The sequence below is a fragment of the Bos grunniens genome, chromosome 22 (genome assembly GCF_055505025.1).
Source record: "Bos grunniens cultivar Pamir isolate PY7600 chromosome 22, Bosgru_T2T1.0, whole genome shotgun sequence".
NCBI lineage: Eukaryota > Metazoa > Chordata > Mammalia > Artiodactyla > Bovidae > Bos > Bos grunniens.
In genome coordinates this window covers 10,687,437-10,700,803 of record NC_141186.1, presented here as the reverse complement: position 1 = coordinate 10,700,803, position 13,367 = coordinate 10,687,437, and the positions used below count along the sequence as shown (strand labels likewise).

At 39.2% G+C, this 13,367-nt stretch overlaps 1 protein-coding gene across 50 annotated transcripts in view; it reads right to left on the bottom strand.

The window, feature by feature from the left end:
- Positions 1-13,367, bottom strand: part of LRRFIP2 (LRR binding FLII interacting protein 2) — a 109,182-nt gene that overhangs the window by 30,114 nt on the left and 65,701 nt on the right. For 13 of the 50 annotated variants that reach the window (XM_086365804.1, XM_086365811.1, XM_086365816.1 and 10 more), the window contains 5 exons: positions 12,378-12,446; positions 10,015-10,104; positions 4,331-4,375; positions 3,067-3,183; positions 50-121 (listed from right to left, as the gene is read on the bottom strand). In XM_086365804.1, coding sequence (XP_086221930.1) covers positions 50-121; positions 3,067-3,183; positions 4,331-4,375; positions 10,015-10,104; positions 12,378-12,446 — 393 coding nt within the window. The remainder of the gene's footprint in view (positions 1-49; positions 122-3,066; positions 3,184-4,330; positions 4,376-10,014; positions 10,105-12,377; positions 12,447-13,367) is intronic. The other 37 variants (XM_086365825.1, XM_086365840.1, XM_086365827.1 and 34 more) reach the window with 5 other exon arrangements.

Sequence of the window (13,367 nt, the reverse complement as noted above, 5' to 3'; positions counted from 1 at the left end):
ACTTCTGCGCACAGACAGCATGCTTGGGCTGCAGAGAGGGCCCTGATACCTTTAGTTCTTTAAGCCCCTGCATGTATCTCCCTTCTACATCCTGAATCTGGTCCTTAAGGTCATAGATATCCTGCAGGACATAGGAATGAACCATTGCATAAAACCACACGCAAAGTCTCAAAGGATTCATGAAAATGTGAATTACTTCTGAATAGACCAGACCAAAAGAAGAGAAGTCACAGTACACAAACGTGGCTTCCACTCCAAACAGCACAGGTGATGCTGGGGCTGGGAAGGCCCTAGAGTAACCAATTCAACAGAGTAAAAATTTTCTTGGCATTGACTCCTGTTGAAGCAATATTAGCAAACGGGGGCAGGGCTGTGTATGGACAAAAGCTATCGCTTATAACAGTTTTTAAAACACAATTTTGAAAATTGTATAAATCATTTAAATAATTTTGAGTATAACACTTCACCGAGAACTAGTAAAATAGGTAGCAAATTAATTACAAGCTGAAAATTTTACTGAGTTATGCAGAAGTTTTTAAAAAATGTTAAACCAGGTATGAACCAAGTTGTCTTCCAATGACTTGGTTACTGCCCACAATTCATTTGGGAGGAAGAGAAGTAAAGGGAGGGAAACTAAACACAAACCTTTTTAAATACAATGTCAAATGAGACAGTCTATCCTGAGGACACCAATTAAATGATGACAAAAGTCTTTGCTCCAAATGTTACCATAATCCTTATAAAAAAAAGTAAAGCAGGTCAAATTTTAAATGGAAAATATTGTCTCCCTTGTACCCAACCTTGCTATGTAAGATCTATTCTGGATGGTTGATTTAGGTTGGAGATAACAGCTACAGGCCCTTGAACCTAACTACAATTACAGGCAGGAACAATGGCCCGCTGCACAGAGTTACATCACATAAACATTTCCCCTGCCTCTTCATTCCCTCCCCGGTGGGCTTGTCTTTTACTCCTCAGTTCCCTCAACAGACACTTATCAAGTGCCTATGCTGTGCTGTGCTTAGTCGCTCAGTTGTGTCTGACTCTTTGTGACCCCATGGACTGTAGCCCGCTCAGCTCCTCTGTCCATGGGGATTTCCCAGGCAAGAATACTGGAGTGGGTTGCTATTTCCTTCTCCAGGGGATCTTCCCAACCCATGGATAGAACCCAGGTCTCCTGCACTGCAAGCGGATTCTTTATTGTCTGAGCCACCAGAGAGTGCCTACTAGGAGCCAGATACTAGGACATACAAGCTCATTTCCTTCCAAGAGGTTGTAAATGGCAGCACAAGCTGAGGCTGACGCTGGAAGCCCCCATTCTCCTGTCTTTCACTGGACTAGAAAACAGCACTTAAAGGCAAGAGCTGAGCTTATTTACTTTGGGCCCCCCATGCTTCTGACTGGTACTAAGAGCTCAACAACACGGGCCCCTTCAGAGTCAGAGCCAGCGTGACCTGGGCCGCCTCCTGCACAGCCACTGCCACTGCAGCAATCCCCTAGCCTCTGCTAATCCTCAGCCCACTGTACAAGCTGCCCGTATCACACCGCGGACTCCTGCTCCTGGCGGCCTGCAATCTGACTGGGTCACCGACGGTCCCTCCCTCCTCCTCTACTGTGTCGGGGGAAGGGGCGCCCACCTCCCCCCAACCTTATCTGGACATTCCTCTCACCTACTCAGGCACTTTAAGTTCAGTTATTCCTCTCCTTTCTTAACTTCATGGTCTCTCTCTACTGGCTCAATACAACCAATGAAAATAACTACTAAAGCTGCCTTTAAAAGAAAACAAAAACCCTCTCTTAACACTATTGGCCAATCAACTTCCAGTCTCCAACACTCTCTTCAGAGGAAGCTGCCTGCATTTCCTCCCAATACAGTTTTGACTTGCTCATCTCCTCCCCACTGTTCAACCACAGAGTAACAGTTCTTGCCTCCAAGGTTTCTTCCAGCCTGTGGTCAACCTTTAGGAATGCAAATCCGATAGCAGCGCTTCCCTGCTTCTTATCCCACTGTTGTCAGGGTGAACCTGAATTCCTTTCAGGCGGCCACACAAAGTGTTTTGAGATGTGGCCCATCAGTACTCCTCCAGCCTTCTCTCTCATCCATTACGAATCCCCACTTTCCATCCTATCCTCTGGCAACTCTGCTACACAGATAACCTTCTGGTTCTCTGAATTTATCAGAGAACACCTTCACGCTTCAGCTTCTTTGCCTGGTTAATTTTTACTGTTCCTTCACTCCTTGTCTCCTCTGAAAAGCCTTTCATTATCTCTTCCAATTTAGACGATGCTTCTCTGAATTCCCTTAACAGCCTTACTCTTGCTACTATGGTAGTACCACACCACCTGGCTTTACTGGTTTATATCCACTTGTCTTCCATGTGAAACAGTGAATTCCTCAGGTTTCCAAAGTATGTTTTACTGCCTGAACCTATGGGGCCAAGTGCTCGATATATGCTGAATGAATGAATAAATGCAGTTTTTATTACCATCCTTGCCCCGTTCCTTACAAACAGCTTGCTCAGCAAATAGACATTCATAGATATCTTGAAAGGGTTATTAATGAGACTGGAGGCTCAACTAATGGGTTAAATGAGCTTTCATTACTCAGGTATTTCTGTCATCCCAAATATTATCATACTTGTCTTATCATGAAACTGAGCGATAACTGTATTCAAGCAGCCAAATAATACTATAATGGCTCAAAAGACTAATAACCCCCAAAGTCTGGTTTCCTGTACATCCACATATTTTCCATCTAAAATGTGGCCAATTACTTGAAAGGATGACTTTTATATACATTAGAAAGTTTTTTTGGCATTTGTAAACTAGCAGAGCTCATTCCAAATACCATCAAATCTTCAGGAAAGAGAATAGAAGAGAATTAACTAATCTCCTTCCTTTCAGACCCTAGTCACATTCTTGAACTGTATTAACAATTTTTTTTTAAAGGACTCATACTTCTTTCCTTCCTACCAAGTCACATTAAATGTTAAATGGTTCTAGTATACAACAAAGAAGCCAAAAATAAAAAATGTTTATAAAAAGCAAACCAAAATGGCGGTTTACCCGCAATTCACTTAATGAGGTGTCTGGGTCTATTAAGCTGCTGGTATCCCCACTTCCTCGCCTGGATGAGTTTCCACTTAGAGGGGTCGTCGCTGAGGCAGAATTTCGAGATGAAGGCTAGAGAAAAAGACAGATGACACTTTTAAGTCTTAGTTCTTTAAAAATAAATTGCTGTGGAAGCTAAAAGTGGGGCAGGGTGACAGGAAGAGCTCTAACACAGTGTGGATAAGAAGTTACCGAATGCAGTCCACAAGCAGTTCAGACTGGCCTTGGTGGGCGGGGGGAAACGGGGGTTACCCAGAGATGGGCCCAGACATACTCAGCACAACTGCGTTTGCTCACTCTTTTGGAATCTAGGATTCATAATCACTAAGAAGGAAACAGTTCGTGTGAAGAGTTGTCTGTTTTCTAAGTTTATCTTTACTGTACTGTAAACAGCGCTGGGGTGAGGACAACAGCTTGATTTTGAACAGTTCCAGAATGCTCTGTTGGTATGCTAATTATCAGGTTCCTGAAGCTGCTTCTTTAGAACCTTTTCTTTTCCTAACACTTTTTGATAAAAGCTGGAGACACTGTCTGCAGCTGAGAGCAACAGCATTTTGCCCTCAGCTGTGGATGATGCTCCTGAATTAATAAACGGCAGAGATTTGGGCAGACAGTTCAGCAGACAACTAGCCACATGCGGTGACTGAGCACTTGGAATGTGACTGCTCCAAACACAGAGTTCTTTCTCAGGTGTGAAATACACACCAGGTTTTGAAGTCTTGATGTGAAAAAAGAATGTAAAATATCTCACTGATAAGTTTTCATGTTGATTATGCTTAAAATATTTTGGACATAGGGGTTAAATAAAATATATCATTTGAATTAATTTTATCTGTTTCCTTTTACTATTTTAGTGTGGCTGCTAGAAGATTCACATGTGGCTTACATTTGTGGCTTGCATTATATTTCTACTGGACAGAACTGGCAAACCATTGTAATGGTTTCTTCTCAGGATGAAATTCTAGAGGACCGAAAATCAAAAGAGCAGCCACAAGTTTAAGAGGTGACATGCAAGGAAATAAAATGCAGTGTCTCCTCTCTTCCCAAGGCTTCACATGATTCAAGTGCAGAGGAATTTGGGGGTCAAGGACAGGAAGTAGATGAAGAAAGGAACAGTAACTCCATGAGTTAAACTGTTGTAAAATCAAGAATAAAATAGTAGTAGAAAGTAAGCTAGTGACCTCGAGAACTTAATTTCTTTAGGAATTTATATACTCACCCTTGTGTAATTTTCAGCATACTGTTTATCAGATTTTTCATCCAACTAGAAAAGAACAGAGATAAAAATCAGAAAAGATGTTGAGCCTTTTGATTTTTTTAAGGGGGAAGAAAAAAAGAAGTGACACCATTTGAGTTCTCCAAGTTCAACTGATATTTGGATCCTAAAAGTAAACATACTAAAACTGAAATAAAAGTTGGGACACAGAAGACAAGATGTTAACTTCAATTCTTATTCAAGGAAGACAGCGTAAGCAAGCTATCCTTATGAAAAAAGTTAGAACTTTTGCATAGATTTTTCTTTTCATGGTATTTGAAACAATTAAAAGAAAACTACATATAAATGTAAACTCTAGCATTGCAAAAGTTACACACACACAAAAATACTCATACATGTCAGAAGAAAAAGTCTGATAAAACCAAAAGCCAATAAACTTTATTACATTATTAGTACACAGGACACACAGATAAGGCTAGCACACTTAGCCAAAAAAGCTCAGACTGGACTACAGCATGTTAAATGTATCCTCAAAAACATTCTCCACAGTCCGAGGATTTGGTTGTATGCTTCTGGTTTTTGCTTTTTAACTAATATATGCACAAGTATCTAAAAAAAGAAAATCAGACAGCACAAAGGGCATGTGCTTCCCTCAAGGGCAATCTACTCCCAAGTCTTTACAAAACTCTAACAGTGGTGTCCCAAGCACATCCCATGTATTCTCTTTTCCCTCACCATGTTTCAGAGATTAGAGAAAGTATTTTTCTTCATGGCATTTATCACTCCCTGACCCCATGATACTTATTAATCTATTTAGTATCTTATCTCTCTCTTTAATGTAAACTTCATGTCTGTATGTTCTTTTCTGTATTCCTAACACCAAGAATAGCACCTGGCATACAGAAGGACTGAGAACTTGTCAGATGAGTGAATAAATGAACTACACTTCTTCTGCGCCTACAGGCTGACCTCATTTAACAGTTGTGTAGTATCCTACTGTCTGGAGATGGCATAACTAGCTATCCTCTCTCACAGACAGGCCTTATGGTCGTTTCCGTCAGTGTTTCGAGAAGAGAAGGACCTTAAAGGTCTCGCCTAAAACTCTGACTGTACAGCTGAGGAAAGAGAAATTTTAGATCTTGCTGAAGGATGAACAACTAAATCCCAGAGCTGGATCCAGATCTGAGTTTTGTCAATTTTTTCCCATTATTTACCTGTATATACTGTCCCAATTACCACTAGGGAGAAAAAAAATCACAGAGAAATTTAACTGAATGAAAACATACCCAGACCCTAACTTATAGACCAATAATCCTTCCAGCCCAATCTAGAGAAGAGATTTGAAAACTGTCCTCAGTTAATTATTAAAACACAAAACATCATTATTTCTGGCTCAGTTCAGATCACTTCACTCTAACTTCCTCATATTTGAAAGTCTTCTTTTTTTAAAAATTACATTTATCATGTTCATTTTCTGTCTCAGTAAACACCTTTTTCTATAAGTACTAAATCAGAACATAAATCCTGTCTTAGCCTTTGAATTATTTTTGCTGCTTCTTACTACAATACCCTTAAAAAAGAATGGACATTACTTCATTTTGACTTCTTAAAGTCACATATGAAGGGTCTTAAACAAGCAGTAACAATAGTTTTTCATGTTGGCAAATACTGCCATAAGAAGGAATTACCTTCCTCATGTCTATACTAGTAAAAATATATTGCTTAATATTTAACGTGTTATTCCTCAGAACAAAAGAAATACTACATCTAAATAGACTGCCTTATTCTCCTTAGAGTACCTTCCAACTCTCTTCTAATGAGTTAAAAAGAAAAACAGGCAGCATTCAGAAACAATCTTCCAGGTCCATCTGAAATTCTGTCCCCTTAAATCGCTCTCAAACAAATGACCCCCAACCCATCCATTTCTTAACAGGCAGACACCTGAGCGAAATCTTACAGTTCAGAGGGGGCATGAGTGACCCAGTCGACCACAGGGCTGATTCTCCTGCTGTCACTCTCCTCTGACAGGACTGCCGCAACCCAGGCTGACCACGCGCCAAGCTTCAGACTGCGGAGCAGCAGAAGCGCTGAGAGCAGCCCCACCGCAGCCCGGTTGTTTTGGCTGCAGCGACTTGGCCAGAGACTCCCCAATTCTCCTCCTTGTGCTGCATTATGCCAGCCTTCCATTTAGACAAAAAGCGAGCTGAAACCTGGTATTCTAAATGCCCAAGAGGTCCACAGAGCTGCACTGCAACAAGAAGCTCGTGTTCAAAATGATGACCCAGACTCCACCAGACCCTGGAAAGGGTCTTAAACAGAATAAAATGGAGTCATTTTTAATATGCTAAGGTATAAAAGAAGGAAATGCTGCTGGTAAAAGGGTACAAACTTGCAGCTGTAAGATAAATAAAGTCTGAGGATCTAATGTAAAACATGGTGACTATGGCTGATTTTTCGAAAATTGTTGTTTATGAATAACACAGAAAAAATGAATAATGTAGTAATATGAAAAGTCAGAAAACAAAGGCTCTATATATAATACTATATGGTCACAATTTTGTAAAACAAGCAAATTAAACTGAGATAGAGAAGAAGACTGAAAATAAATCATTAGTAAAGACCTCAGAACTTGCTTATGAGTACTGACGACAGCTTACTATTCTCAAAAACTTTCAAGTACATGTTACGTCATTACATTCCTAAATAATTAAATACGTATTTTTCCAATCGAGTAAAGGGTTTCCTTGATAGTTGGAAATGGAAAGCTAGCTAACAGGCTTCTAATATTTTACATTCGTGTTAATCTGCAAAGAAGAGCACATGATGGCAAACTTCACTGCTGCTTTCAAGAATTTCAAATTATCAACCAGTAAACAAAGTGTCAACTGTCATCTTTTCTATATTTCGGTGATAAATGCTTTTATCTTATCTATGTCTGGGAAATCTGAAAATGCTTTGCTCTTAACATCATAGAACACAGATCGTTTCTCTTTAAGTCCAAACTCCATGATTATTTGTTGAAATTAGCACATGAAAAATGTGTGTCCAACTCTGTGCGACCCCACAGACGGCAGCCCACCAGGCTCTGTTGTCCCTGGGGTTCTCCAGGCAAGACACTGGAGTGGGTTGCCATTTCCTTCTCCATTCTTAGAATACATATCTTGTCAAATCTTTGAAACCCTCTGTTTCAAAGAAAGGTATTTCTTATTCTCAGATGAAGAGGCCCATTGGCCTTGTCTCAGCATATGACTACTGTGACCGATAATTTTGTCCTACTAAAATGGTAAAACATAACGGAATTTTTTTGAATGGAAACAATTTTAGTTGTGAATACATTTTAATACCGTCATTTGAAAGTGTTGTTTAGAAATAGAAAGAGTTGTTTAGAAATAAAGATGCATTTTGTTCTAAATTATATTTCTTTTTTAAAAGAACACTGGAGATTTGATATAACTGAGCTATGCATATCTGATATGGAGAGCCACTTTCAGCAAGCAGCAACCCTTCTGTTACCCATATCATAAATCCAATATACTGTGTGATCAAGAGATAAGAGTATTATATTAAGGCATTTGAACAAACTTTATTATTTTAGGCTGTGCCAAGAGGCAAAATTAAGGATATTACATAGGTACTTAGACAACCATTCAGGAAAAAAAAAAATCACTGCGGCTCATAGGCTATAAAACAGGGTGCTGGCCAAGTCTACCAACTAACGCTCTGGAGAATCTTGTGCTTATGTTATAAGGTGCACAGCATGACTTGATATACATATGCATAGCCTACATGGGGGCTTCCCTGGTGGCTCAGTGGTAAAGAATCCACTTGCCGATGCAGGAGATGCAGGGTTTGTCCCTGGATCGGCAAGACCCCCTAAAGAAGGAAATGGCAACCCACTCCAGTATTCTTGCCTGGGAAATCCCATGGACAGAGGAGCCTGGCAGGTTATAGTCCATGCGGTTGCAAAAGAGCTGGACACGACTTAGCGACTAAATTAACAACAAGAAGCCTATATACATGTGTATCAAATCCAAATCATTAGTTATGTATCTTAAATATGTATAATTTTTATTAAAATGTGTAGATAAATAATTACTGGGAGAAGAGTTTTATTTGATTAGAAGCAGCAGTGGAAGACTTTAAAAATAAAGTCAATCTTTTCACTTCTGTATAAGTTACTAAAATAAACTGCGAAGAAATAAACGTAAGGAGGACCTAACCAGTAACTCAGACATCACATTAGGTGCTAAACAGAGTCAAAGTTTTTAAGAGAAAGGGTGTACATAATAAATTAAACTGATTATATCTATGAAAAAACAGGTTAATAAGCAAATTAATAAAATAGGCAATATTTCAGGTGAAGGACCTGGGAGCCAGTCTTCTAACTTGGGTGCAAAGAGATTCTTTGATCTGATGAAAGCCAAGACAGGGGCTGTTGCTCAGCCAGCTCTGAGAGCCAACAATCTGGAACACTTGAGGACCACACTTGGAATTGTTTTCTAGGATAAGCCATTCAGAAGGAGCTATTTAAATACAATCTGTGATGTGCTAAATGTAAAGAACTGTCTCTTCATTAAAAAAAGGGTCTAATTTTTTGTTAAGAAACTCTGCCTCATCTGCTTCAAAGAGTTGATAACTAGAGCAGTTGTTGGTTCAAGGGCAAAACAACACAAAAACAACACTAATGTCAGCAACAGAGAGGTGTTACAGACAGAAAATCAGGCTGTTAGAAATACCAGGCAGGCAGACATCTGTTGCTGTGGGTTCCTTCATTAAGGTAAATGCCTCCAGGCGTTTCTACTGGACACTCTTTCCTAAATGCAGCTCCCAATGAATGTGAGGGCTTCCCAGGTGGCCCAGTGGTAAAAGAATCTGCCTGCCAATGCAGGGGGTCCAGGAAACACAGTTCGATCCCTGATTGGGAAGATCCCCTGGAGGAGGAAACGGTAATCCAATCTAGTATTCTTGCTGGAGAACTCCATGGACAGAGGAGTCTGACAGGCTACAGTCCATGGGGTCGCAAAAAGTTGGACATGACTGAGCACAGAGCACACAGAATGAAGTGAAAGCTATGGGCAGGCACTTCTTCAAAGACAACGCCACAATCCAAATGTTTACATCCATTCGGATTCTTCCCAGTTATGGTTAATTAGTGACATTTTACTAAGTAGCGCATTTTATTGTTCAACCTTCAAAGTCCACCTAAAAATTTATAGATTCACCAAATGAAAAGAGAAGAAAAATTTTAAGACCGATCAGGAATATCTAAATATGGGAAAGGTATTAGATGGTTTTAAGGAGTTTTTTTTATCATTTTGTTAGGTCTGATACAATAAATAAGAAAAAAGTTCTTAACTAGAGAGGCATACTGAACTATTTATTGGGAAATGGCATGATGTACGGGACTTGCTTTAAAATAATTCTGGGAAAAAAAGGAGGGAAAGAGGAAGAAACAGATGAAACAAAATTAGCAAAATATCAATAATTGTTTGGGCTGCTTCTGGAAAATTTCCATAGGAAAAATTGTTAAAAAAATAAGAACATATCAATGTATACATTTTGAAACAAAACAAAAAACTATTCAATGCTAGTGTACTCAAATAAATTAAATTCTGATTTTAAAATAGCTACTGTATTAGCTGTTAGTCACAAGCCTGAGACAGTGGGTCCCCATGCGCTGCACTCACGCTGGTCACATCTGGGATGCTCACGTCATCCACGTCGGAGACGACGCTCCCCCTACGATTGGAGCGGCTAAAATAATCAGCGGCAGAAACCTTTCAGTTAGAAGAAAATGAGATGCTTTAACATTAAGGAGAGAGAGAAGAAAACGATAAGAACATTGTCATATGAGGGGAAACCTTTTTTGTTGTGTGATAAAGTATCAAGAAATGAAATGAGGGAAGTGCTGTGATTACCTACTCAAGAAGGTAAGAAAGAAATGTAAAGGGTTCCAAAATGACATCACAGCTCCCTAAAATAAACTCTTATTAATTTTAGTCAGAGTTCTATGCTACAGAGATCATCTACTGCCTGAAGAGGAGCATCACCCTCACCACGAGGGATTCTAGGACAGCATTTACCTAAAGCCTCTACTATTTTCCACAAATGTCTAATGCATTGTAGCTGTCGACTCTGTTAAGCACATATATGCTGAATGCACAACTACCTGCAGAGTATTTATTGTGCCTTTTACCCAGTTTCCACAGTTTCCTCTTTTTCATACTTCTCAGGACCAGAAACTGTAGAACAAAACAATGAAGGAACTACACTGGTGTCTTTCTGGTTTCCTAAACACAACAGTCTCTTCCCACCTTAGCCATTGGCACTGGCCTAAGAACTCTCAGCTCAAAGCTCACCTCCCTTGGAGATGCCTTCTCTGATCACCCCATCCCGAAGGGACACACACTCCACTCAATGTCCTCTATCATATCACCTGCTTTTTCTCTTCACAGTCTCTAGGTTTACTTTCTCCTTTTGTTCCTTCCTTTACCAGTTTTTTTCCCCTATTTCTTTCATTAGGATGTAAGCTCCATGAAGTCAGTAATCTGGCCTGTGTAGCATACCACATTATTCCCAGCAATTAACACAGTGCCTCATATATAACTGGTACTCACTCCATAAGCATTTGTTGAATTAAAAGACAATGAACATTTTTTTCTTTTTATTGAAGGATAATTGCTTTAATCAATGAACATTTGTTACCTCACTCTTCAGCTACTGCTTACCTCGGCTCTGTCTGATTACCTCGCTCAAAAACTCTTCTCTTCCAGAAAGGAATCTGGAAGCCCATCCACAAAGATGCCTTCTTTAAGGCTTACAAATACAAAGTTTTATGAAGAGCTGAGATGATCACACAATAGTATTCTTGTTTGCAGTAATAGTAATGCAACTTAAATTTACATATAATACTATAAAGGTACCCACCATCTCAGAATTTTGATAGTTCATTTACGTGATATATTAAGCCTACCTACAAAGATAGTTACTACATGCTCATTAAAGAAATAAATAAATAAATAAAAATAATAAAGAAAGAAATCACTATTAATGCAACTAATAGGTTGGAGCAACGGTCCAAGCCGCTGCCCCTTCCACTCCATCACTTTCCAGGGTGTTTGTGGGTGGCGGGGACTGTTCTTTCCTCTTCAGCCGTGATTATGAGCACTACCTGGCTTGCCAAGGAACCAAAACTGTCTTAGTTCAATCACTGTATTTCTGGCAACAAAGCTCACAGACTCTTGCTGTTACCCTTTTCCAAGAAAAACTTGGGTTCACAATCTTTCACAAAACATGACTCAAAGTAAATGGCCTTCTAATTTCTTAACGGAATTATAGCCTCTACAGCCTCTCAGTTATTGGGCTCTCTTTTTTTCTTTTAGCTCTAAGCTGACACACCATTCTCCTCAATGTAATTTTCAAATCAATTCTTAATATAGAAAAAATGTCATCAGCTCTCTGTAAAATTCCTTGCTTCATCAAAAAAAAAATAACCTGAAATCATATAATTTATATTCTAATGTAGCTATTTCTTACCTTTACAACTGTAACTCTAGTTGAATTCTAAGACAATATTTTTAAATTTTGCCATCAGCAACTCAAAAAATTCACAGGTCTTAAAAGACATATAAACAATAGTTAAATACATAGCAAAGAAAACTACTAATTAATGGCAGCATGATTTGTAATCCATAGTAATGAGTTTTAAAGAATGTGGAAACATTAATCTTGTTTGAGGATTTTTTGTTTTTGGTGAACTGTGCATATACATGCATGTGCATAAAACAGCAACAAAGAATAAAAAGTGAAAATCTGTCAAGTACATAATGACTAGCACATAAGAGGTGTCATTAGGAAAGCTTACACAGCCCACTGAGAAAATGTATTCTCAGGAATACATTTCTGAAGGTAAATTATTCATATAAACTAAATTTGAAGAGAATGCTCATTTTGTCAAGTGCAAATTTCAGTTTGCAATAGATTTCATGTGATCACACAGTGTTGCAATTTTAAAACTTATTCGATGTGTTTGCATGCAGAACACGCTCACCACGCTGTCCCTTCGCCCACGGCTGGCACAACCAGAAGACGCAATGCTTGCGGTGTCATCGTCGAGAAACTACGGATATTAAAAGCAGATAATGACAAAGATGCAGTTTCACCATAGGTACATGGTCTTCCCGTGACCATACGCACAGGAAGGCAGGCTTTGGGAAACACGCAAATGCTCCCTATGAGTATCGATTGTAATTAGCACCACTACTGAGCACCATTAAACCAAAAGGCTGTTTTGAGGCATAATGAATAATCACCCAAAACCAAAAGATAGTTCCAAAGAGCACAAAGATTAAAATAGTATTTACTTTACCTTTTAAGTTAAATGAAAGGAAAAGGGGGGTGAAGCATGTCTCTACTAGCCAAAACCTGCTAGGGACCTCATGCTTTTTAAACCTCTAGGCCCTCTGGGAGCCACTGATTACAATGCATTATAATCTTATAATTCATTAAGTCAATAAATACACTGTCTTTCAGTTTGGGAGAGAAAAATAATCTTCTCAAATGAAATAATTTATGTCAAACACAGAATTTCCTACCACCAAGGACACTGAGATGATGACTCCTGTTGCCCTTTACTCACTCCTGTGCAGCACATGGAGGTATTCTAACATCACTGCGCAGCCCCCTTGCTCTTTCAGCAGCAGCACCTTCAGTGTGTGCAGGCTGCCTCCATTCTGACGTCACTAAGGAGCCATTCTGGCATCACTGGGGTACTAACTCTGAGGCCCAGCTTGCAAATGAAATCACATTTAGCCAGCACACAAGGACAAGATTCTATACTCGACTAAAAACATTACCATAAGTTGTTTTTTTTTTTTGGCAAGGGACCATCACAGTGGGGACACTAAAAATGACATCAGGCTCAAGAATTGCCAAATGGAATTTTATTACCAGGTGGGTTAAAACTAAACTTCCTCCTGTGAAAAAGCTTTTATCTCCTTAAACATCCCTTTAATAACTTTTTGTTAACTGTAAGAGTGGA